Raw genomic sequence first — 27,774 nt, 5'->3', positions numbered from 1 at the left:
TCTCCCCCCTCTCTTCCCCCCTCTATCTCTCCCCACTCTCTCTCACTTTCTCTCTCTTCCCCTCTCTCTCTCCCCCCCTCCCCCCTCTATCCCCCTCTCTCTCTCTCCCCTCCCCCTCTCTCTCCCCCCCCCTCTCTCTCCCCTCTCTCTCTCTCTCTCTCTCCTTTCTCCCCCTCTCCCCCCCCCTCTCTCTCTCTCTTCTCTCTCCCCCTCTCTCTCTCCCCTCTCTCTCTCGCCTCTCTTCTCCTCTCTCCCCCCTCTCTCTCTCTCCTCTCTCCCCCCCTCTCTCTCCCCCCTCTCTTCCCCCCTCTATCTCTCCCCACTCTCTCTCACTTTCTCTCTCTTCCCCTCTCTCTCTCCCCTCTCTCTCTCTCTCTCCCCTCCCCCCTCTATCCCCCTCTCTCTCTCTCCCCTCCCTCTCTATCTCCCCCCCTCTCTCTCTCTCCCCTCTCTCTCTCTCTCTCTCCCCTCTCTCTCTCCTTTCTCCCCCTCTCCCCGCCTCTCTCTCTCCCTCCTCTCTCTCCCTCCCCTCCCTCTCCCTCCCCCCTCTCTCCCCCCTTCTTTCCCCCTCTCTGCCCCACCTCTCTCTCCCCCCTCTCTCTCTTACTCTCTCCCCTCTCTCTCCCCCTATCTCTCTCCCCTTCCCTCTCTCTCTTTCCCCCCTCTTTCTCCTCTCTCTCTCACCTCTCTCTATCTCTCCCTTTTCTCTCTCCCTCCCCCTCTCTCTCTCTCTCTCTCTCTGCCCCCTCCCCCCTCCCCCCCTCTCTCCCCCCCTCCCCCCCTCTCCCCCCTCTCTCCCCCCTGTCTTTCCCCCTCCTCCCCCTCTCTCCCCCTCTCTCTCTCTCCCTCTCTCTCTCCCCCCTCCCTTAAAAAAATGTTTAAAATCTATACAATACTTAATCTGCATTATACAGGAAAATTTATATAATTTAAACGTAAATACATATACTGCCCCTCAGAGATATGAAACACAATTTTTTTTCTTTCATGATTCAGACAGAGCATGCAATTTTAAACAACTTTCTAATTTATTATCCAATTATCAATTTTTCTTCATTCTCTTGGTATCTTTATTTTAAAAGCAGGAATGTAATCTTAGGAGCCGGCTCATTTTTGGTTCAGCACCTGGCAGTGTTTGCATTGGGTTTGTGGTGGTTTAGAGGTTAAGTAGTGTAGAGGTAGTTTGCGATGGGGGGGTTATGGTGGTATAGGGGTTAATAGGCTAGGAAGTCTATTGTGGTGGGCTATTGGCAGATTAGGGGTTAATAGATTAGGAAGGACATTTATTGTGGTGGGCTATTGGCAGTTTAGGGGTTAATCGGTAAGGAAGTGTATTGCGATAGGCTATTAGCGGTTTACGGGTTAAGTAATGTTAGTTTGTGGTGGTGGGTTATATCAGTTTAGAGATACATAAGTATATTTATTAGGCTCGGTGCTATATATTTAAAATGGATCCTCTACTTCACGTTTCAATGCTAGTTGGAATATTTCGTCACCATACCCACTTATTTCGATGTATAGTAGAATGGCTCTCGATAATGCTGCCTTTAAACAGTAATGTCAGGACTTTTGAATATTTTGCAGACATTCTCGACATTGTGTCAGATCCCTTTTTAATATATCGCCTCCATGCAGCACTTTTGATCATCAGGACCATCAGAAAGAACATCTACAAATTAACATTATTGTACTTATCTCTCCTACCTCCCACTGGATATGTTTACAAAACTTTTCTATAGTCAATAGTTACATAGAGAACATTTTAGTATAGGTGGGGATATGACAGGCAGAACCAGCTATTTCAAATACAGATATAAAGGCAATTGTAAGCTATTTAATACAGCAGGTAAAAGGGATCATTGAGATAAATGAAAGGTGAGAAAAAAAGGTAGATTGTCCCTTTAATTAAAAGCTATTTAACTTTAAGGTGAGCCTAACTGGAAGTGCCTGATTGTGTGCATTTGGTTTCTAGGACTCCATTGCACATTAACTGATAGGGACAGCATCAAAATTGAAAAGTTGGTTTATTTAGCACAGAAACAGTAATACATCAGTATTACATTATGAAACATTCTCTTTTAGATGGAGATAAATTTTGTATTATTATTATGTCCCTTTAAAAGAATACATGGTTCTACTTACTGTAAAAAGGAGCATTTGTGGAGAGCTGGCCACTGAATGTCCTAAGGACCTATATTTCTACCAGTAGTGAACCTACTCAACAGAGGGCCCTGGTGCAAAACATATTTTGGGCCACTCCAAGGTAACTCAGTAGTAAGCAATAGTAATATACATGCTGCTCTGTATAATGATATTGAGGATAAATAGTTGGACCTGCAACCTGCACTAATAAAGGCTCCCCTGCATTAGAATTGTGCATATTCTGCACACTGCTATGTATAGACTGACTACTATGGGTCCCCAGCACTTGGGCCCTGGCGCAACTGCACCTGCTGCACCAATGGTAGTTCTGCCCATGAGTTCTACCAGTATATACCATTTTAAAGTCTGGGCTAGTACACTGTATGTTGGAACTAAAATAATGTAATTGATGTTTTGAGTTTCTACCCTCAGTTGTCCCTTCCAGTTCATCTAGTATGAAAGCCATTAAGGGCACAGCTTATCACAGGTTACTTCACAAATAATATAATGTACAGAGTTCACACAATGATTGTTCTATTTTTAACTGTTATTATTAATCATGCAGTGGCTCCAGTTTTTGACAATGCATACATGAAGGTGTGGTGTCAGAGCTAGGCTTTTCAGATAGGGGTTAAATGTTTCTATAAAAAAAACAATGGGTTTTGCTAATTAGCATATTTTTGCATAAATAATTATATGGCATTACTCAGAAACTAGTTCCTAGAACTGTTTTAAAACCATAATGTGTTTTTATAATTAGATTTCAAAACATTTAAAAGTTTCACTATAACAGGGCCTTTGTTTCTAAATATATTTTGTTATCTACAATGACATGAAGCTTACAAATGGAGTGGCCGCTCTGCAACTGAACTCTCCACTATCCCACCTGATGCCGAGGTTCCAGTATATCGGCCAGGACTCTTTGGGATTAGTGTGATGCTTTCTTTTTTAACTTTTTCTGTTTATTTTCTTATTCACTCTGCTTTTTTCAGTACTATATAACCTTACCCAGTGGGAGGGTGGTATGTGAGCAGGGTGATTAGATGTGATATTACCTTCTGTTAATAATTTTAATTTATAATTAAAGGCTATGTTTTATCAGTAGGGAATAGTGCTGTAAACGGCCATACTTTCTCTTTTTTGTATAATTTAATTGTTTTTTTGGAGGATTAGCACCTTATCTTATAAAAATATTTTTATTTGATAAGTTTTTCCCACTTTTTGAATTGTAGTGCCGGTTAGCTCTTATCTGTTAATTCCAATTATCCTAGTATTATGAAGGTATAATCTAGATTTTATTAAAGACACAGAGACGAGTACTTTACATTCTCTTTCTTTACTACTCCAATGCAGCATTTAAAAAGACAAGAATAACATAACATTAGCTATTAAAACAGCATAGAAATTAAGGAAACACAATAAGTAGCTAAGGAGAGAGCTAACTTATAACTCCAAGAAAAAAGTGACCAATCAGAGAAGGAATAGTGTCCATAAACTGTTCAATAAGCAGCCAAACCTCCTCTTTCTTGATTGATGCTCTCAAATGGAAACATTTTTAGAACCATGAAGAATCCAAAAAGTCCTAAACAAAAAATCAAAACATATATGTAACAACTGTAGGTTTGATTGGAGAGAAACTTGGTCGAGAAGAAATTGATTGCAGAAGATGAACTTGGTCTAGGAATGTTTGCAAGATGGGAATCCTCTTGAGCAGAAGGCAGAATCCTGACATAAGGAAAGGGTTCCGTTCAGCTGGAAACTGTTAAAACAAAAAATATCAATAATAATATATAAACCTTAAAACGGGAGGGTATCATACAAAATTGAGGTGGGAAAATACTCGTCTCTGTGTCTTTAATAAAATCTAGATTATACCTTCATAATACTAGGATAATCGGAATTGTATTACAAGACCAGAGACTCCTATTTTGCAAGTTTAAAGCACATTAGTAAATAAAACAATTTAAGAAAATAAGTTAAGCGAGGCATGTTGATTGGGTCTGAAATAAAATTGTTTAAACGTAGAGTCTGAAGACCAATCTGCCGCATTCAAAATTTGTTGAAGAGGAGCAGACTTTAAAAATGCTTTTGAAGCAGCAAAACCTCTAACTGAATGAGCTGAGAAAGAAATATCAATCCCGGCTTCTGTCATAACCCATTTAACCCATCTCGCTATGGAAGTAGACGTGACAGGAGCATGAGGGGGAATAAAAGAAATTAGAAGTTGATTATTAGAAGGTTTTCTAAAAGATGAAGTTCTAGATTCATAATATTTTAAACATTCAACCACACAAAGGGAAGACTCAGAGGGAAAGTAAGGATAGAATATAGATGTGGAAAGAGTTTTAGTTCTACGAGAAAGAAAAAAGGTAACACCTTCAGGAGAAAACCGTTTAGAGTTCCAATCTAAAGCCTTGACATCAGAAACTCTTCTGAAAGAAATTAGACAAAGAAGGGTAGCGAGTTTAGCAGAAAGTTGAGAACCCTACATACTAAAGGGTGTTTACCTACAGAAATGTTATTAACCAAACTATGTCTGGCAGAAATGGCTGATCGATGAACGTTGATAGTTCTATAAGCTAAACCTGAATCAAAAAGATGAGACAAGTAATTAATAATATCAGTTAAATCTGAAGAAAAGGGATCCAGATTCCTTTGCAAGCACCAGCTAGTCCATTTAGACCAAGCGGCAAAGTAGCATCTACGAGTACCTGGGGGCCAAGACTCTTGAATGAGAGATCTTGCTCCATCCGAAAGGCCTCGGAGAGTCCAGGGTCTCCTGAGATCGTCCATGCCACCAGGAGAAGAGAAACTTGCAGAACTAGATCGTGATAATTGCCCTCCGGATCTGTGAGAGAATGGGGAAGACAAGGAAGTAGAATTGGAAGATTGATGGACATCTCCAAAAGGGAGGGATACCATGATTGTGTTGGCCAAAGAGGAGTCACAATCGTTAAACATAGGCGATCCCTGCGGACAGTTGAAATTGTCCTCGGAATCATTGAAAAAAGAGGGAATGCATAAACTCCCTGGGACAGCCATGGATGAAGAGAAGCATCTATGGCTGCTGCCTCTGGATCTGGTCACCAGCTGAAGTAAGAAAGAATCTGAAAATTGGTCCTGGATGCAAACAGATCCAAACAAAAGGGACCCCTGAGAGATTGGATAGAGAGGAAAAGACTCCTGTCCAACTTCCAGTTGCTGAAATCTGTCAAATGACGAGATCCCCAGTCCGCAGCCGAATTCGATTGACCTGGAATGTATTCTGCTCTGACTGAGATGTTCCTGTCCAAACAAAGATGAGTAAAATCTTTGGTGATATTGGACAAGTCCCCTCCCAAATGATTGAGATACTGCACCGCAGAAATGTTGTCCATACGCAGGAGAATAGAAACTGGAGAAAAAGACTAAGCTGAGCAGCAAAAGAAAGAGGAGGTTTGACTGCTTATTGGACAGTTTATGGACACGATTCCTTCTCTGATTGGTCACTTTTTTCTTGGAGCTATAAGTTAGCTCTCTCCTTAGCTACTTATTGTGTTTCCTTAATTTCTATGCTGTTTTAATAGCTAATGTTATGTTATTCTTGTACTTTTAAATGCTGCATTGAAGTAGTAAAGAAAGAGAATGCAAAATAGGAGTCTCTGGTCTTGTAATAAAATTATATATTTATATAGTGACATAATTATGCTTTTCCTCCCTGAATCAATGCCTCTTATAATACATGGTAGTATCGTATTAGCCTTAGAAGGATGCCGCTGTCCTGCATTGTGCACCCATCTTTAGTTTGTTATCTATTACTACTCCCAAATCCCTTTCCACCTCTGTTTGACTAAGTGTAGTCCAATTTAAATAATACATTGACTGCTTATTTTTACTTCCAAAATGTAGAACCTTGCATTTTCCCGTATTAAATCCCATTTTCTATTTACCTGCCCATACTTCTAATTTTTGCAGATCCCTCTGTAAAGAAATTTCATCCTGCACTGATCTAATGACCTTACACAACTTTGCATAATCTGCAAAAATAGAGATGTTGCTATATAATCCTTGTTCCAAGTCATTAATAAAAATATTAAAATGAACAGGGCCCAGTACTGATCCCTGGGGAAATTATCTTTGTCCAATCTGAGTATGATTCATTTACTACTACTCATTGCTCCCTGTCTTTAATCGAGTTATTTATTCATGAGCTAACATTTTCAGCAATTCCCAGTCCCTTAATTTTGTACATTAATCTCTCATTTCGCACTGTATCAAACGCCTTTTCAAAATCTAAGTATATCACATCAACTGATTCCATTATATCTATATTTTACTTACTTACTTGTAGAATCTACTTAGATTAGTTTGACATGATCTATTTCTCATAAAACCCTGCTGATTTGAACTCCTAATCTTGTATACACAAATATACTGTTCAATATAATCCCTTATAATCCCTTAAAGTATCTTCCCCACTATTGGTGTCAGACTAACTGGTCTATCGCTTCCTGGATCAACCCTTTTTCCCTATTTGAAGAGTGGCCAGTCCTGGGGTACTATTCCTGAGTCTTGAAAAATTATTGTTTTTGTATCACTGATCGAAGGCAGGTTTCTAATTTTTTTCATATGATTTAGCATGTACAGTATATATAATTTTGATTTGTCCACTAGTCCCAAATAAGAAATTGCAGCAAATTGAGTAAAATTAAACAAATTTTCCTAGTGGAAATTAAGGAATAGACAGATTTCATGTGGGAAATTGACAAATTATACAGTAGTTACTGAATAAAATACTTTATTTTACAATTTGATACAGTTTGCTACAACAAAATTCTTCATACAAATCATCTTCATTCACACAGTCTAGTTTCATATATTCAACAGCTTTCTGCAAATCCAGGAATTCTATTTATCACCAAAGGCACAGTGGAAGTAAAGGCATTAAACTGTCAGATACATCACAACTATAAACTAGAGTAAAAGAGTTCAATATTAAATGATTGAAATGAAGAATTTACTATACATGTAAAAGTAAGGGAGAAAAATGTTCTAAGAGTTGATAAATACGGAAGCCTTTAACATTGAGTGGATAGTAACTTTTTCTCTATGAGCTAGTAACTTTTAACCCTGACTAGTAAACTCTAGTGATATTTTTCTACCCCACATATGCACATATACAAACAAACACGTGCATATTGAATATTTGTTTGCAGATGGTGTTATCCCATTATAAGTAGTTCTTACAGAAGCACTATAATTACACAAAACGTGCATTTTGGGAGGTATTTGCCTTGAAAGCAACACTTTGGTATGATATAATTTTAAAATTGTAGTTCTTCACATTTTTTAGCATGTTTTTTAATTGCAGTAGATGTGTCACTGCTTTTGGGCAATATCTACAAACAAGAAAACGAAGTTGCATTATTATTGTGATCAACCTGTTCTGTTTTAACCAGGCAGCAGTAATTTAATTTCATTTGAATTGAATGAACTGCCTGGTGTTATCAGGTTCGGCTCAAGACACTAGGCTAGATTCATCAACACTTTGCAGGTTATAAAGGAGCCTCATTTAAAAGCGAGATCATGTTTGAAATTCGTTGACCATCACTTCACCCATTCTCACCCATTAGTGGGGTTCCTGCCATTTTATAATTGACAGCGTAGATGTAACGGTTTTTGAATTTAGAATATTCACTTCTATGTCTTGTTATATCAGAATAGTTTTACTGGATAGAACAAGAGATAGCTCAGAAACCTTTCAGACAGGACAAGAGGCTGACCATTGGCTGATTCTGGCTATTTCAGGGTTTTCCAGGGGTGTTATTGAGATTTTTCCCCAAAATTTTGGGTACTAGAATTCATAATGACTTTATTGTCTCTCAAGTATCTCTGTGATGGTCAACCTTATAGCTGTCTTACAGACTGCTTATTATATATGGTGTTTCCTGATTTAATTAGTTTGTTCTGAAAGGTTTTGACAGCATTTTTATGATTTTTATGATTTTGATATCCTAGACAGTGGAACTCGTTGAATGCAGGAAGAAGAAAACAGTTATGATATTGAAGAAACTCCTTTAATTATAATGGAACAAAATTGCAACTTCTGAACTGTGCAAATTTTGAGTTGCAAATTTGTGGCAAGCTTTTTTTTCTGTGAGATATTAGTTTTACAAATGTATTTTATTGGATCTACACCAGGGTATTACCTGAGGTCTAATAATGAAAATTAACATTTTAATTTTACATTTTTTTTTATTGAAAATCTTTTGCAATGCTGGACTATGTACTGTGCATATATATATAAAAAAAGTACTTTAACGTGATGGTAAATCCTAGCGATTGTGAAACGCTAGGATTTACCAGTGGAACAAATAAAGGGGACTTTCAGTCATGAAGTATAAAATACTTCATGCTGAAAGTTCCTTTATTTATCTGAAGTGTTCGCCGTACTGAGCTCCTTAGGCAGCCCACGGCAGAACGCTGTTTTACCACTTTTCCACCTGTCTATTTTCCACCTCTTAGTCAATAGCCGTGCGGGCCAGCTGACATTATGCCAGATAGCTAGGACGCTATTGGCTAAGATCACCTAACAGCAAAATAACATTCTGCCGTGAGCTGCCTGAGGAGCTCAGTGCGACGAACGCTTCAGGCAAATAAACACATTTTCAGCATTAAGTATTTTATACTTCATGACTCAAAGTCCCTTTTATTTGTTCCACTAGTAAATTTACTTTCACTTTAATATCATTAACTTGAGATTTAAATTTCTATAGATAAAGTATTTGTGTATGTGTATTTTTGATTAAAATAAAGCAAATCTTGATATTTCCTTTAATTAAGACCTTTCATTTAACAGGCATGATCACCCTATTGATAATGCTGGCTTGTTTTCCTTCATGACACTTAACTGGATTACTCCACTTGCGAAGAAAGCTAACAGGTTATGTGAACTTCAGATGAACGACCTCTGGGGTCTGCCTTCTCAAGAGTCCTCTGAAGAGAATTGTCGAAGGTGAAAAAAAATATTCAAAATATAAAGTTTTTATTTAGTGTAAATTGCATTGTTTAGCAGTATAATGTTTGTGTTTCTCCGGTTAAAGGGACCTGAAAGTCAAGATAACATTTTCATTGTTAGATAAAGCATGCCATTTAAAGAGACTTTTCATTTTACTTATATTGCAAAATCTACTTTGTTCCCTTGGAATCCTTTGTTGAAAATCATAGCTAGGTAAGCTGAGGAATAGCAATGCACTACTGGGAGCTAGCTGCTTGTGATTGGCTCACCACTCAGATGTGTTCAGCTAGGTCACAGTAGTTTGTTGTTGCATTGGAGCTCATCACCAGGAGATTTAGTAAAGCAAATGTACAGATATATACTTAGGGAATCACAAAATATTTTCTCTAAAAGACTCACAGCAAACTGGCCAGTAACCAAAACTAACTTAAAGAGATAGAGCGGACAAAATTGAAATGTGTACGGGTACATTTAATTTTTTAACACAAACTTCCAGTGGGATAAATGCTTCTAGTAAAATCTATTTACTGTTGTGAGTCAGAGGTGGCTTGTATAACACTGATGCAATACACACCTCTGCCAGTTCTCTGAGAAGACGTGGTATTTATATCCTGGTGCATAGGGCACTCACAGCATGTGTTCTTATGCCACTGTAAAACAATAATAGCTTTTACTAGAAGCATTGTTTGCTAATGGAAGTATATTGCAAAAAATCCCCCACAAACAAAAACCCTTCCTTTTGCCTTCTTTTTGAAATTTTAAAGCCCCCATGCACATTTCAGATAACAGACCAGAAGGCCCTAAAGGCAGGAGTAAGACCAGAAGGTTATTGAGAGGGATCATAGGAATGCCACTGGTTTCATTTGGTAAAACAAACAAATGCTAATACTGCAGTAGCAGTTGATTTCTGACATGTTGTAACTTCATGAATACAAAGGATGACACAGTATATTTCTCTTCATTCCTTCAACTATACAAAGGAAAACATAGTGTTGTCCTCCTGCACAGGGGAATTGCTCTTGTTCTTTATTTCCCTGCAGGTAATGCCAACATGTAATGCCAGGAAGTGCCCAGGGGCCCATTACAGTCCCTGCACCCCTTCATACATTAGTAACTGTTATTAATAAGGCCTCTAGTGAGACTCATTTTGTAATCACTGGTGACACAACAATGCACCTCTTTCTTTTAGCCAAGGGGTTAAAAATAAACGCTACTACAACTATTAATAGCTTTCACCGTGCATATTTATAAGGACCTTGCCATCTGCCCCCAACAAGGACAATGCGAAATGTGTAGGTCCTGCACACTTATCTTTTCATCAGCGGATCAACTTAAAATATCTTCCCCACTACTATGTTTACTAAGATAACATTGTGCAGCAGCAGCAGACACAAATGTACAGTAAATAAATAGGGAGCGGATTTAGTATTTAGTCACTGCAGCACCACACGTGCATCTGTGGATCACATCAGTGGATCTGTCTTCCCAGCATCACTCTCTCACTGCAGCAGTCTATCAGCTCCCGCAGTCCTGTTCCCACACAAATATTCATTTGTCCTCTCTCTTTTCTTGCCACATTTATTACATGAGACACAGTAACCTGTAAGTGCTCAATAAAAGTTACATTACTTAAATATAAATTATTTTTGATGGAAATAGTTGTAAAATATGTTTTAACTTAAAGGGATGCTAAGGTGCTCTGTACAAACAAACTGGGTTCCAGTAATGTTAATAACATTTGTTTTTAAAGGGACATGAAACCCATTTTTTTTCTTTTATGATATAGAAAAAGCATCCAATTTTAAACAACTTTCTAATTGACTTCTATTATCTAATTTGTTTTATTCTCTTGATATTTTTTGCTGAAAAACATATCTAGATAGGCTCAGTAGCTGCTGATTGGTTGCTGCACTTAGAAGCCTTATGTGATTGGCTCACCCATGTGCATTGCTTTTTCTTCAACTAAGGATATGTAAAAAAAATGAAGCAAATTAAATAATAGAAGTAAATTGGATTGTTGTTTAAATTTGTATTCTCTTTCTGAATCATGAAAGAAAATTTTTGGGTTTAGTGTCCCTTTAATGTATTTAATTATTTATATCCAAACCGTAAAGGGACATAAAACCCCCAAAAATGTCTTTTATGATTCAGATAGAACATACAATTTTAAACAATTTTCCAATTTAATTCTATTATCACATTTTGTTTGTTTTCTTGTTATCCTTTGTTGAACAACAAGAAGGTAAGTTCAGGAGTGTGCGTGTGTCTGCAGCACTATATGGCAGCAGTTCTGCAACAATATTATACATTAGCAAGAGCACTAGATGGCAGCACTATTTCCTGTCATGTAATGCTCCAGACATGTGCACTCTACCTATCTAGATACTGCTTCAACAAGAATAATAAGAGAACGAAGAAAAATTGGTAATAGAAGTAAGTTGGAAACTTTTAAATTTTTTTATTCTTTATTGAATCATGAAAGAAAAATTTGGGGTTTCATGTCCCTTTAAATGCACCCTCACCAACATGGCTCTAATAGCAATAGAAACGGTAATGAGATAATAGACTTATTTGTGGCAGTTCTACTGCTCACCAGTCAATACATTTTTACTCAGGGTGTAAACATCCTCAGCTAACTATGTTCAGTTGGTCTTTGTAAAAATAAAAAAGGAAAGAAATATATGGATATGTAATTTAAAGCAATATAAAATACCTTTATATGTTTAATTCTGTGTATTACAACCACCTTGCAATGTAATTTAATTATTTATGTCTCCCCCATTTCCAGTAGTTACCTTTTAAAATTATGTGTTTTCCAATTCTGTGAACTGGAAGTGCAGAGTACAGGCTTCATAAGTCTAACTTGTCACATGTCTGTTCCTAACTGGCCTCCGCATAGGTAATAACATACTTCAAAATATTGGAAGTTTTGCTTATAAAGTAACAAAAGCCTTTGCCTACTTCTATAATAAGGATTGGTCTGTTTACTCAAAAAAATGCAAGTGGTTGAGCAAATTTGGCCTTTGAAGAACATTTGCAACAAACAAGATGTTAATGTATTCTGATAGTGTTCATAATCAACTGGTACGTTAGTCAATTGCAAGACAGCAGTAAAGTCTTGTAATTAGTTTAGTTAATGTGAAGATTTTGAAGCATTTACATGAAATTGTATAGTGTGGTACTTTCAAGTACAAAATGTAAAATAAAATATTTACAAAAGATAAAACACAAGATACTAAAGATGTACAGCATAATCTGTTTACGAAAAAGAAATATTATTAGCCCAGAATATTGGAATCTTTTTAATACAGTTATATTTTAAATATGCATCTGTAGAAGTAATAAGGAGTGTTCTTTTATTGGTTTGTTTGTTTCTGCATTACAAGCTTTTATAACACCTAACTATATTTGTAATTGTTGCTTGGTTAAAGGTTTCAACATTTATGGGAAGAAGAGCTAAGAAAGAGCGGGAAAGAGAAAGCCTCCCTAAGATTAGTTATGTGGCGCTTCTGCAGGACCAGATCTTTACTCGCGTTGTTCTCTTTGATCATCACCATGGTGACTAACTTTATTGGACCTGTAAGTTTGCTTGAGGTTTACAGGGGTATACAATACTTCTATGTGTGTCTCAAATAAAATATACAGAGAACCTAAAAAGCCAAAATATAACATTTCTTAAAGGGACATGAAACACAATTTTTTTTTTTTAAAAAATTTTTCAGATAGAGAATAAAATTTTAAAAATGTTTCCAATTTCCAATTTTACTTCTCGTTTCTAATTTGCTTCATTCTCATGTTATTCTTTGTTAAAGAAATGTCTGGATAGATAGGGTGCACGTTTCTGGAGTCCTACATGACAGGAAATAGGGCTGCCATTGAGTGCTCTTGTTAATGTATAACATTGTTGCAAAGCTGCTGCCATATAGTGATGCAGACACGTGCACACTCCTGAACTTAACTTCCTGCTTTTCAACAAAGGATAGTAAGATATGATAATAGAAGTACATTTAAAAGTTGTTTAAAATTGTATGTTCTCTTTGAATCATGAAAAAAAGTGCATTTTATGTCCCTTTAAGACTGAACTTTATCATTGTGCTATATGTAATAACTTTTATAAATATAAAGAGTAAAAAGCAGCATAAAGGACAATAACTGAAGATAAAATATTGCTAAATGCTAATAGAAACACATAAATATGTTAGACAATGATAAGAAATGAAGGGTTGATCTAAAGAAAAACAATTTTTATATTTTAATTGTTTTTTTTTTTTTCTACAGGCGGTTTTTATCCGTGCATTGTTAGAGTATTCAGAAGCTCTGCAATCAGATCTTCTGAAAGGTCTGCTCCTTGTATTTGGTATTTTTATAGCAGAGCTCATTCGTTCCTGGTCTTTTGCACTAAATTGGGCTCTCAACTACAGAACAGGAATTCGGCTAAAGGGAGCCGTGCTATCTATGGCTTTCAAAAAGATTCTGAAACTGAAAGAATCAAAGGATATCACAGTAGGAGAGGTGAGAGTTTATGCATCATTTACTTCCTCATTGGCATGTTATTTGCAAGTAGAATACAGACAGTGCATGTGACTTTCTACAGTTTGTTTTGGTACTTTATTCAGCTCAAAGGGACAGAAAACCTCAAATTTTTATTTTGTTTCTTTGGATAGAATTTACAAATTTAATGAACTTTTCAATTTACTTATTTTATCAAATGTTCTTCATTCTCTTGTTATTCTTTGCTGAAAGAACATTGGCAGCTAGCTAAACTCCTAGTTAGCCAATCACAAGAAACAAATGTGTGCAGGCACCAATCAGCAGCTAGCTCCCATTAGTGTAGGATATGTGTGTATTCTTTTTCAACAAGGGATACTTAGAGAGCAAGCACATTTGAAAATAGAAGTGAATTTACAGTGTTTTAAAATGACTTGCTCTATCTGTATCATGCAAGCTTAATTCTGACTTTCCAATCCCTTTAATAAAAGACAATTTATCAGATAACTGTACATCTTATTTAAAAATTAGAGTAAATAGCTTTTCACCAGTCATCAGTGTGATCTTACAATTTGTATAACCTTCCTTTTCAGTGAAGACCAAGAAACAAAAAAATCTACTATGTTTTAAGCAGTCCTCCTTTCAGATCATATTCTGCCTGCCACTCCCCCATGTTTATATATAACTTAAAAGATGAAACACAACATTAGTTCAATGTAATTTCTCTGCTGGTTTGTACTTCTTGTTTTCCTGAAAACGTATTTTATATAATGATAAATTACACTCGCTCACTTTTAATAATCAATTTTTCTCTCCAGCTTGTTAACATGTGCTCTAACGATGGTTACAGACTTTTTGACGTGGCAGCGATAGGCTGTACATTGGCCGCAGGTCCCATTATTGCTGTCTTAGGAATGGTATATACAGCTCTTTTCATTGGACCAACAGCATTGCTAGGTTCTGCAATATATATACTATTTTATCCATTTATGGTAAGGCTGCTTATATTGTTTATAATATTCCTTTTTGCGTCTTATGTTTTCATGTGTAATTTATTGTCAAGAAAGGAAGACAATTTAAGGATGTACCATTTTAAGTAAACCATTTTAAGTAAATAATAGACAAATAATCATTCTCATTTATTCCTGGGTTTTATGTATTTATTAATTGCTTTTTTTTTCCTGTACCTTGTATTGGCTACCTTGAAGGATACTTTAGACATATATATCATGGCTGTTCTTCCGAAGGCCTTAGTACAATATAATTTACTTCATGTACACTAGTATTTTTTTTTTTGGAATGTGTTTTTACTTATTGCATCAGATATTACTTAAATGAGTTTATCAAATGCAATACTGATATTATAATTGAGATTTAATTACCACTTTTTTTCCTTTTGAATTTAGATGCTGTCATCACAAGTGACTGCCTATTTTAGGAAAAAATGCATAGCTGTCACAGATAAAAGAGTGCGGATTATGAATGAAATCTTAAATTGTATCAGGTTTATAAAGATGTATGCTTGGGAGAATACTTTCATATACAGTGTTCAAGGTCAGTGAATTTCTTTACGGTATAGCAAGCAACTCTATTATAATTATTATACTAGACATGTGCGCCACTGCTATTAACCAATAAGTATTTTTAGGAAGTACAAACAATGGATTAAACATGAAACACAGATTTTTTTTTTTAAATCATTTTTCTTTATTAAAGGGATACTGAACCCACATCTTTTCTTTCATGATTCAGATGGAGCATGCAATTTTAAGCAACTTTCTAATTACTCCTATAATCAAATTTTCTTCATTCTCTTGCTATCTTTATTTGAAAAAGCAGAAATGTAAGGTTAGAAGCCAGACCATTTTTGGTTCAGACCTGGGTAGCACTTGCTGATTATAGGAGTAAATTAGAAAGTTGCGTAAAATTGCATGCTCTATCTAAATCATGAAAGAAAAAATTTGGTTTTAGTATCCCTTTAAACAAGTTAAAACTTACAATCAGGGGTTTACACACATAGAAATGTCACCACGAGCAGCTGAAGATTTTCGGCCATAGTGGCATATTTATCAAGCTCCGTATGAAGGCTCGCAGGAAGCAGAAGTTATGAAGCAGCAGCGTTCTAAAGACCGCTGATCCATAACCTATCCGCCTGCTCTGAGGCAGCGGACAGAAATCAATCCGATCGAATATAATCAGGTTTATTGACACCCCCTGCTAGCGGACGATTGACCGCGAATCTGCAGGGGCGGCATTGCACCAACAGTTCACAAGAACTGCTGGTGCAATGATAAATGCCGACAGCATATGCTGTCGGCATTTATCAATGTGCAGGGGACATGATACGCTAAATCGTATTATGTCTAAACTGCCGCACTCCCGCCTCGCAAACACTAGTTCAATTTTATTAACCCCTAATCTGCCATCCCTAACATCGCCGACACCTACCTACATTTATTAACCCCTAATCTGCCGCCCCCAACGTCGCCGCCACTATTATAAAGTTATTAACCCCTAAACCTAAGCCTAACCCTAACACCCCCCTAATTTAAATATAATTTAAATAAATCTAAATAAAATAACTACAATTAACTAAATAATTCCTATTTAAAACTAAATACTTACCTATAAAATAAACCCTAAGATAGCTACAATATAACTAATAGTAACATTGTATCTAGCTTAGGGTTTATTTTTATTTTACAGGCAAGTTTGTATTTATTTTAACTAGGTACAATAGTTATTAAATAGTTAATAACTATTTAATAGCTACCTAGTTAAAATAAAGACAAATTTACCTGTAAAATAAGTTACAATTACACCTAACACTACACTATAATTAAATTAATTAAATAAACTAAATACAATTAAATACAATTATCTAAAGTACGAAAAAAACCAAACACTAAATTACAGAAAATAATAAAATAATTACAGCTTTTTTTAAACTAATTACACCTAATCTAATCCCCCTAATAAAATAAAAAAGCCCCCCAAAATAAAAAAGCCCTATACTATGCTAAATTACAAATAGCCCTTAAAAGGGCCTTTTGCGGGGCATTGCCCCAAAGTAATCAGCTCTTTTACCTGTAAAAAAAGTACAATACCCCTCCCAACATTAAAACCCACCACCCACACACCCAACCCTACTCTAAAACCCACCCAATCCCCCCTTAATAAAACCTAACATTAACCCCTTGAAGATCACCCTGCCTTGGGAATTCTTCACCCAGCCGGGCCGAAGTCCTCAACAAAGCCGGGCGAAGTGGTCCTCCAGACGGGCAGAAGTCTTCATCCAAGCCGGGAAGAAGAGGTCCTCCAGATGGGCAGAAGTCTTCATCCAGACAGCATCTTCTATCTTCATCCATCCGGCACGGAGCGGGTCCATCTTCAAGACATCCGACGCGGAGCATCCTCTTCTTTCTTGATCCGATGACTAAATGAAGGTTCCTTTAAATGACATCATCCAAGATGGCATCCCTTTAATTCCAATTAGCTGATAGAATTCTATCAGCCAATCAGAATTAAGGTAGAAAAAATCCTATTGGCTGATGCAATCAGCCAATAAGATTGAACTTCAATCCTATTGGCTGATTGGAACAGCCAATAGAATGTGAGCTCAATCCTATTGGCTGTTCTAATCAGTCAATAGGATTGAAGTTCAATCCTATTGGCTGATTGCATCAGCCAATAGGATTTTTTTCTACCTTAATTCCGATTGGCTGATAGAATTCTATCAGCCAATCAGATTTGAAGGGACGCCATCTTGGATGACGTCATTTAAAGGAACCTTCATTCAGTTGTCGGATCAAGAAAGAAGAGGATGCTCCGCGTCGGATGTCTTGAAGATGGACCCGCTCCGCGCCGGATGGATGAAGATAGAAGATGCCGTCTGGATGAAGACTTCTGCCCGTCTGGAGAACCTCTTCTTCCCGGCTTGGATGAAAACTTCTGCCCATCTGGAGGACCACTTCGCCCGGCTTCGTTGAGGACTTCGGCCCGAACTTAAATTATATTTAAGTTAGGGGGGGTTAGGGTTAGGGTTAGACTTAGATTTAGGGGTTAATAACTTTAATATAGTGGTGGCGACGTTGGGGTTGTGGTGACATTGGGGGGCGTCAGATTAGGGGTTAATAAATATAATGTAGGTGTCGCCGATGTTGGGGGCAGCAGATTAAGTATAATGTGGGTGGCGGCGGTTTCCGGAGCGGCAGATTAGGGGTTAATAATATAATGTAGGTGTCGGCGATGTTGGGGGGGGGGAAGATTAGGGGTTAATAAGTGTAAGATTAGGGGTGTTTAGACTCGGGGTTCATGTTAGGGTGTTAGGTGTAGACATAAATGTGTTTCCCCATAGGAATTAATGGGGCAGCGTTAGGAGCTGAACGCTGCTTTTTTGCAGGTGTTGTTTTTTTTTTTGAGCCGGCTCTCCCCCATTGATTCCAATGGGGAAATCGTGCACAAGCACGTTTTACCAGCTCACCGCTAACGTAAGCAGCGCTGGTATTGAGGTGAGATGTGGAGCTAAATTTTGCTCTCTGCTCACTTTTCTGCGGCTAACACCGGGTTTGTAAAAACTCCTAATACCAGCGTTGTCTGTAGGTGAGCGGTGAGCATAAAATGCTCGTTAGCACCGCACACCATTACCGACAAAACTTGTAATCTCGCCGAATGTTCTTTATTCCAAACATTAAAAGTTGCAAATACACCAAAAGACTATTAATCCAATCTACAGATTTAACCACCTTTGGGCTGTCTCCCTAACAAACAAAAATCAGATCATCACTGAAACATTAATATGATATAATATTGTCCTTAAATTGACCCTGGTCTCCAAAAATGCAGGTCAGCTCCCACTATCCCAGTATATATTTGGCAAATGTAGCCCCTGTAGTTGGATATAGAAAATCCCCTCAAATTTAATGGTGGGCAAAACATGTGTAACCCTAACTATATAATACTGGATCTTTAAAAGAAAAATGAGTGTATCTTGTTATAAAAAACTTTATTGCCAAAAGTCCCTTTTCATGAGGAGTAAAGGAATATAGTTACACCATATCAATATAATGCTCACTGTAGCCTGTCAACCAGGCTACATTTAAGGTAGGTACATATTTAGTGTAAGTACATAACAGCCAATGAGTATTTGTAGGAAGTGACCATCAGCCAATCAGCATTAGTAGGAAGTACATAAATTAAATTTGTATTTCAATAAAAAAAATCACATGTTAAGATGCTGCTTTTTCATACTGTTGCTTTTTCAAATGGATAAAATAAATTTTGTGAACACAATCAAGTTATGGCATTATGGCTGCTCGCTAATTTCGTGTACGTTATTTTTATTGCGCCCCTTTCATAACGTAGGTATTACAGGTTTGAAAAAACCTGGCTTGTGCGGGCGATATGGTGGCATTGAGCTCCATACTTCACCCAAATACAAGCGCTATTTTGATGTGCTCATGCATGATTTCCCCATAGACATCAATGGGGAGAGCCGGCTAAAAAGAAGCCTTATCACCTGCGATCACGGAATGAAAAGCTCCGTAACGCAGCCCCATTGATGTCTATGGGGAAAGAAAATGTTATGTTTAGACAGAACACCCTAACATAAAAACCACATCTAAACACCCCTAATCTGCCACCCCCAACATTGCCGCCACCTACATTATAGTTATTAACGCTTAATCTGCTGCCCCTAACATCGCTGCCACCTACATTACAGTTATTAACCCCTAATCTGCTGGCCCTAATATCTCCGCCAACTACCTACACTTATTAGCCCCTAATCTGCTGCCCACAATGTCGCCGCCACTATACTAAAGTTATTAACCCCTAAACCTCTGGCCTCCCACATTACTAACACTACATAAATATATTAACCCCTAAACCTAACCCTAAGCCTAACACCCCCTAACTTAAATATAATTAAAATAAATCTAAATTAAACTTACAATTATTACCTAAATAATTCCTATTTAAAACTAAATAGAAACTTACCTGTAAAAAAAAACATAAGCTAGCTACAATATAACTAATAGTTATAGTGTAGCTAGCTTAGGTTTTATTTTTATTTCACAGGTAAGTTTTTATTTATTTTAACTAGGTAGACTAGTTAGTAAATGGTTATTAACTATTTACTAACTACCTAGTTAAAATAAATACAAACTTACCCGTCAAATAAATCCTAAACAACCTTTCACTAACACCTAACATTACAATAAAATAAAATAAATTAAATTAATAAAATACTATGTACTAAATTACAAAAAAAACAAAACACTAAATTACACAAAATAAAAAACGAAATTATCAAAAATAAAAACTAATTACTTCTAATCTAATAGCCCTATCAAAATAAAAAAGCCCCCCAAAATAAAAAAAACCCTAGCCTACACTAAACTGCCAATGGCCCTTAAAAGGGCCCTTTGCAGGGCATTGCCCCAAAGATAACAGCTCTTTTACATAGCAATTACAAATACAAACGTCCCCCCAACAGTAAAACCCACCACCCACACAACCAAACCCCCCAAATAAAATTCTATCTAAATAAACATAGGGAAAAAATCCTGTTGGCTGTTGCAATCAGCCAATAGGATTGAGCTTTCATCCTATTGGCTGATCCAATCAGCCAATAGGATTGAGCTCTCATTCTATTGGCTGTTCCAATCAGCCAATATGATGAAAGCTCAATCCTATTGGCTGATTGCAACAGCCAATAGGAATTTTTCCCCTTTAATTCCTATTGGCTGATAGAAATCTTTCAGCCAATAAGAATGTAAGGGACGCCATCTTGGATGACGTCACTTAAAGGGAACCTTCATTTTCCAGCGACCATAAGAAGAGGATGCTCCACGCCAGATGTCTTGAAGATGTACCCGCTCCGCGCCGGATGGATCAATATAGAAGATGCCGTCTGGATGAAGACTTCTGCCGGCTTTGATGAGAACTTCTGCCTGCTTGGATGAAGACTTCTGCGGGCTGGATGAGGATGGATGTCTGGTCTTCGAAAACTGTAAGTGGATCGTCGGGGGTTAGTGTTTTTTTAAGGGTTTATTGGGTGGGTTTTATTTTTAGCTTAGGGTTTGGGCACCGTAAAAGACCTAAATGCCCTTTTAAGGGCAATGCCCATCCAAATGCCCTTTTCAGGGCAATGGTTAGCTTAGGTTTATTTAGATAGAATTTTATTAGGGGGGTTTGATTGTGTGGGTGGTGGGTTTTACTGCTTGGGGGGATTTTTGTATTTTTAATTGCTTTGTAAAAGAGCTGATATCTTTGGGGCAATGCCCCGCAAAAGGCCATTTTAAGGGCTATTGGCAGTTTAGTGTAGGCTAGGGTTTTTTTATATTTTGCTGGGCTTTTTTATTTTGATAGGGCTATTAGATTAGGAGTAATTCGTTTTTATTTTTGATAATTTCGTTTTTTATTTTGTGTAATTTAGTGTTTAATTTTTTTTGTAATTTAGATAATTGTATTTTATTAATTTAATTTATTTTATTGTAATGTTAGTTTCAAGTGTAAGGCAGGTTAGCTTTTATTTTACAGGTAACTTTGTATTTATTTTAAATAGGTAGCTAGTCTGTGAAATAAAAATAAAACCTAAGATAGCTACAATATAACTATTAGTTATATTGTATCTAGCTTAGGTTTTATTTCACAGGTAACTTTGTATTTTTTTTTTAAATAGGAATTATTTAGTTAATAATTGTAAGGTTTATTTAGATTTAATTATAATTATATTTAAGTTAGGGGGTGTTAGGATTAGGGTTACGTTAGGGTTAGACTTATGCTTAGGGTTACATTAGGGTTAGGTTCAGGGGTTAATATATTTATGTAGTGATGTGGGAGGCCAGAGGTTTAGGGGTAATAGTTTAATTTAGTATATTTTGTTGTGGGGGGCTTGCGGTTTAGTGGTTAATAGGTTTATTATAGCGGCGGTGTGGGCGGACGGCAGATTAGGGTTTAATAATATTTAAGTAATGTTTGCGATGCGGAAGTGCGGCGGTTTAGGGGTTAATAGGTTTATTATAGTGTTGACGATGTCGGGGAGCAGCGGAATAGGGGTTAATAAATTTTAATAGTGGCGGCGATGTCTGGATTGGCAGATTAGGGGTTAATAATTTTATTATAGTGTTTGCTGGAGGGAAGGACCTCGGTTTAGGGGTTAATAGGTAGTTTATGGGTGTTAAGTGCACTTTTTAACACTTTAGTTATGAGTTTTAACTTACAGCTTTGTAGCATAAAACTCATAACTACTGACTTTAGATGGCGGTACAGATCTTGTCATTTTAGGCTGTACCGCTCACTATTTGGCCTCACAGCAAAACTTGTAATACCGGCGCTATGGAAGTCCCATTGAAAAAGGACTTTTTAAAAGGTGCAGTACTGACGTTGCATGACGGCAAAAAGGTGTGAGGTACAGCTATTCTGACAAGACTTGTAATACCGGCATTAGGGAAAAAGCAGCGTTATGGGCCATAACGATGCTATTTGAGTCATAACGCAAAACTCATAATCTAGCTGATTGTGCCTTAAAAGAAGTAATTCAATTTTGAAGCACAATTTTAACCTCCATTTGCAAGGGAATATAGATCTGACTGAGTTACTGATTCAGTAAATTGCTAATTTTTATAGATTTGAATGTTTAGGTTTGAAAATTATCACTAGCTGTTTGTGACATGTTGATCGATTTTCTTTTAGCTATCAGAAAGGATGAGAAAGCATTTTTGGAAAAGGCCGGTTATGTGCAGAGTATCACTTCTGGAATAGCTCCTGTTATTGTTGTTGTGGCTAGTGTCTGTACCTTTACACTACACATGGCTCTAGGTTATGATCTAAGTGCACCAGAGGTATGTGACTAATTATAAGGTGTGTTGGGATTGTGGTTAGGTAACCTCATTTAAATAAGACTGCTTGTCATATATGGCATGATATTTCCGTTTAGCTTACAAAAAATATAGTCATCTTCTACCACAGTATGACAGTGTTTAAAAATATTAAATTGCAAATATATTGTCATAACAATACTAAATATTCTATTTACTGTTTATTAAATACTTTGCTGAGAGGTTTTTTTTTTTTCAAGATGAATGCATGGCTTAAAGTGGGATGAAATTTATGATTTAATTACTCATAAAGGGCTGGATTACAAGTGAGGAGCTATCTTAAATGTGTCCCTTTACCAGTGAATGTTAAATAACCAGCCATAGCAAGTGACTGGTTAATGCTACCGCTAGCTCACTTTTACACTTAGCGCTAACAATCATTAACCAGCGGTCAGACCTCTGGTTAATAAACAAAAGTTGCCCCAATTACACCCAAAATAAAGAGGACTGTAGAGTAACATGAAATAAAAATATGAGCATCTTTATTTAAATTAAAAAAAACTGCACAAAGCAGTTATAAGGGGTTAAAGTAAGGGGATGTGGGGTGTTTGGAAAAAAAAAAAAAAAACAGCACCTAAAGTGCCTTTACTTAGAAATAAATGGGGGACTGTGTTTTTACGCTAAATATATATGTTTATGCTTTTATACATGTATATTTATGTGGTAATATGTGTATTTACACATATAAACACATAAATATATATGTACAGTATATATTCATAAACATATATATTTTTATTTTGCTGCCCAACGCTGTGTGATTTGCCATGTCTGACTGCATGAAAACGAGGCTCCCATAAGCGCTTGGCTTTAACGTGCACTAGTATAACTGTATGGAACGCAAATATTGCGTTCCACTCGAAATTTAGCCCAAAATATTTACAAAAAAAACAGTTTTGGAATGTATTTTAATTATGCCTTTTACCCATTTGTCTTGCAATTAACTATGACACAGTAGTTGCACAATGTTATCTATATAAAACACATAAACTAACGTCCTCTAACTGTGAAAAACTGTCAAATGCATTCAAATTAGAGGCGGCCTTCAAGGGCTTTAAAATTAGCATATGAGCCTACCTAGTATTAGCATTCAACTATGAATAACAAGAGAACAAAGCAAATTTGATGATAAAAGTAAATTAGAATCATGAAAGTTTAATTTGGACTTTACTATCCCTTTAAAGTAAGACACAATATAATCCAACTGTGATTATATATAAAGACTGCATGATCTAAAACTAGCAAATGAGCATCACATCATCACATTTAGGGCCCAAATGAGATACAATTTTTCAGGATGATGAGAAATCAGCGGTTATTTTGAAACAATTGCCAGGCTAAATTTGGTGAGAAGAAAAACTAAGACATAGAGGCATTGTATGCTTAGATAATTCCAATATAAACTGTAAAGAACCTTTTCATATATGTCCAAGGAATGCCTCTGTTCAGCACATTCGCCAATACTGCAAAACTTATTTAACAATACATATACGCCTAGATTACGAGTCTTGTGTTAGCCTTAAAAAGCAGCGTTGAGAGGTCCCAACGCTGCTTTTTAAAGGGACATGAAACCCACATTTTTTCTTTCATGATTTAGAAAGAGAATGCAATTTTAAACATCTTTCTAATTTATTTCTATTATCTAATTTGTTTTATTCTCTTGATATTCTTTGCTGAAAAGCATATCTAGATATGCTCAGTAGCTGCTGATTGGTTGCTGCACATAGAAGCCTCATGTGATTGGCTCACCCATGTGCATTGCTTTTTCTTCTAATAAGGATATATAAAAAATGAAGCAAAATAAATAATAGAAGTAAATTGTAATGTTGTTTAAATTTGTATGTTCTATCTGAATCATGAAAGAAAGATTTTGGGTTTAGTGGCCCTTTAATGCCCGCTGGTATTACGAGTCTGGCAGGTACCAGTGTACCGCTCACTTTTCTTCTGCAACTCGAGCATACCGCAAATCCACTTACGTCAATTGCATATTCTATCTTTTTCATGGGATTTGCCTAACGCCAGTATTTCGAGTCTTGAAAAAAGTGAGCGGTAGACCCTCTCCTGTCAAGACTCCTAATGCATTTAAAAGTCCCCCCTACATCGCAAACATTTAAATACATTTTTTAACCCCTAATCTGCCGACCGGACATCGCCACCACTTCAATAAATATATTAACTCCAAAATCGCCGCACTCCCGCCTCGCAAACATTAGTTACATTTTATTAACCCCTAATCTGCCATCCCTAACATCGCCAACACCTACCTACATTTATTAACCCCTAATCTGCCGACCCCAACGTCGCCGCAACTATATTAAATGTATTAACCCCTAAACCTGTCTAGCCCATATCCTAACACCCCCCTAATTTAAATATAATTTAAAATAATCTAAATAAATATTACTATCATTACCTAAATTATTCCTATTTAAAACTGAATACTTACCTATAAAATAAACCCTAAGCTAGCTACAATATAACTAATAGTTAAATTTGTATCTAGCTTATGGTTTATATTTATTTTACAGGCAACTTTGTATTTATTTTAACTAGGTAGAATAGTTATTAAACAGTTATTAACTATTTAATAACTTCCTAGTTAAAATAAAGACAAATATACCTGTAAAATAAATCATAACCTAAATTACAATTACACCTAACACTACACTAGCATTAAATAAATTACCTAAATTAACTACAATTAATTACAATTAAATTCAATAAACTAAATTACGGAAAAAAACACTAAATTACAGAAAATAATAAAATAATTACAATTTTTTAAAACTAATTACACCTAATCTAATCCCCCTAATACAATTAAAAAAAAAAAAAAATCCCTACCCTATACTAAATTACAAATAGCCCTTAAAAGGGCTTTTTGCGGGGCATTGCCCCAAAGTAATCAGCTCTTTTACCTGTAAAAAAAAAAGACAACCCCCCTCAACATTACAACCCACCACCCACACACCCAACCCTACTCTAAAACCCACCCAATCCCCCCTTAATAAAACCTAACACTACCCCCTTGAAGATCACCCTACCTTGAGACGTCTTCACCCAACCGGGCAGAAGTGGTCCTCCAGACGGGCAGAAGTCTTCATCCTATCCGGGCAGAAGAAGTCCTCCAGACGGGCAGAAGTCTTCATCCAGGCGGCATCTTCTATCTTCATCAATCCGGAGCGGAGCGGGTCCATCTTCAAGACATCCGACGCGGAGCATCCTCTTCTTCCGACGACTAACACTAAATGACGGTACCTTTAAGTGACGTCATCCAAGATGGCGTCCCTTCGATTCCGATTGGCTGATAGAATTCTATCAGCCAATCGGAATTAAGGTAGAAAAAATCCTATTGGCTGATGCAATCAGCCAATAGGATTGAGCTCGCATTCTATTGGCTGATGCATTTAGCCGATAGAATGCAAGCTCAATCCTATTGGTGGATTGGATCAGCCAATAGGATTGAAGTTCAATCCTATTGGCTGATTGCATCAGCCAATAGGATTTTTTCTACCTTAATTCTGATTGGCTGATAGAATTCTATCAGCCAATTGGAATTGAAGGGACGCCATCTTGGATGACGTCACTTAATGGTACCGTCATTTAGTGTTAGTCGTTGGAAGAAGAGGATGCTCAGCGTTGGATGTCTTGAAGATGGACCCGCTCCGCTCCTTTTGGATGAAGATAGAAGATGCCGCTTGGATGAAGACTTCTGCCCGTCTGGAGGACTTCTTCTGCCCAGATAGGATGAAGACTTCTGCCCATCTGGAGGACCACTTCTGTCCGGTTGGTGAAGACGTCTCAAGGTAGGGTGATCTTCAAAGGGGTAGTGTTAAGTTTTATTAAGGGGGGATTGGTGGGTTTTAGAGTAGGGTTGGGTGTGTGGATGGTGGGTTGTAATGTTGGGGGGATTGTCTTTTTTTACAGGTAAAAGTGCTGATTACTTTGGGGCAATGCCCCGCAAAAAGACCTTTTAAGGGTTATTTGTAATTTAGTATAGGGTAGGGATTTTTATTATTTTGGGGGGCTTTTTTATTGTATCAGGGGGATTAGATTAGGTGTAGTTTTAAAAAATTGTAATTATTTTATTATTTTCTGTAATTTAATTGTAATGAATTGTAGTTAATTTAGGTAATTTATTTAATGATAGTGTAGTGTTAGGTGTAATTGTAACTTAGGTTAGGATTTATTTTACAGGTATATTTGTCTTTATTTTAACTAGGAAGTTATTAAATAGTTAATAACTATTTAATAACTATTGTACCTGGTAAAAATAAATACAAAGTTGCCTGTAAAATAAAAATAAACCCTAAAATAGATACAATGTAACTATTAGTTATATTGTAGCTATCTTATGGTTTATTTTATAGGTAAGTATTTATTTTTAAATAGGAATAATTTATTTTGATTAATTTAAACTATATTTAAGTTAGGGGGTGTTAGGGTTAGACTTAGATTTAGGGGTTAATAACTTTAATATAGTGGCGGCGACATTGGGGGCAGCAGATTAGGGGTTAATAATTGTAGGTAGGTGTCGGCGACATTGGGGGCGGCAGATAAGGGGTTAATAAATAAAATGTAGGTGTCGGCGATGTTGGGGGCAGCAGATTAGGGGTTCATAAGTATAATGTAGGTGGTGGCGGTGTCCGGAGCGACAGATTAGGGGTCAATAATATAATGTAGGTATCAGCGATAGCGGGGGCGGCAGATTAGGGGTTAATAAGTGTAAGATTAGGGGTGTTTAGACTCGGGGTTCATGTTAGGGTGTAGACATAAAATGTATTTCCCCATAGGAATCAATGGGGCTGCGTTAGGAGCTGAACGCTGCTTTTTTGCAGGTTTTTTTTTCAGCCGGCTCTGCCCCATTGATTCCTATGGGGAAATTGTGCATGAGCACGTTTTGCCAGCTTACCGCTACCGTAAGCAACGCTGGTATTGAGGTGAGATTTGGAGCTAAATTCTGCTCTACGCTCACTTTTTTGCGGCTAACGCCGGATTTAAAATAACCTGTAATGCCAACATTACTGTAGGCGGTAAGGAAAAACTGTGCGTTAGCACCGCACACCATTACCGACAAAAACTCGTAATCTAGCCGATAGTTTGAAGGAATTTGAACCGAATTTTAACACCTTATTTCAACTTTGTTTTCAGAAATTACTGTGTACCATAAATACGAGTTTTATTGTGTACATTGACCTTTTTTGCAGCGGGTTTTTGACACCCATTTGATTGTTTACTGTTATATGAGTTTTCATGCGTAATATG

The 27,774-nt window shown here is 36.8% G+C and overlaps 1 protein-coding gene across 1 annotated transcript in view; it reads left to right on the top strand.

Annotated features, from left to right (window-relative positions):
• LOC128654044 (ATP-binding cassette sub-family C member 5) overlaps positions 1–27,774 on the top strand; it is a 432,957-nt gene that overhangs the window by 23,949 nt on the left and 381,234 nt on the right. Inside the window, exons 2-7 of the mRNA XM_053707695.1 lie at positions 8,981–9,136; positions 12,571–12,718; positions 13,418–13,651; positions 14,446–14,619; positions 15,034–15,181; positions 22,325–22,473. Of these exons, the coding sequence (XP_053563670.1) occupies positions 8,981–9,136; positions 12,571–12,718; positions 13,418–13,651; positions 14,446–14,619; positions 15,034–15,181; positions 22,325–22,473 (1,009 nt within the window). The remainder of the gene's footprint in view (positions 1–8,980; positions 9,137–12,570; positions 12,719–13,417; positions 13,652–14,445; positions 14,620–15,033; positions 15,182–22,324; positions 22,474–27,774) is intronic.

The sequence above is a fragment of the Bombina bombina genome, chromosome 3 (genome assembly GCF_027579735.1).
Source record: "Bombina bombina isolate aBomBom1 chromosome 3, aBomBom1.pri, whole genome shotgun sequence".
NCBI classification, from domain to species: Eukaryota; Metazoa; Chordata; class Amphibia; order Anura; family Bombinatoridae; genus Bombina; species Bombina bombina.
Note: the sequence above shows the minus strand (reverse complement) of the source record. Positions and strands in the feature narration are given on the sequence as shown.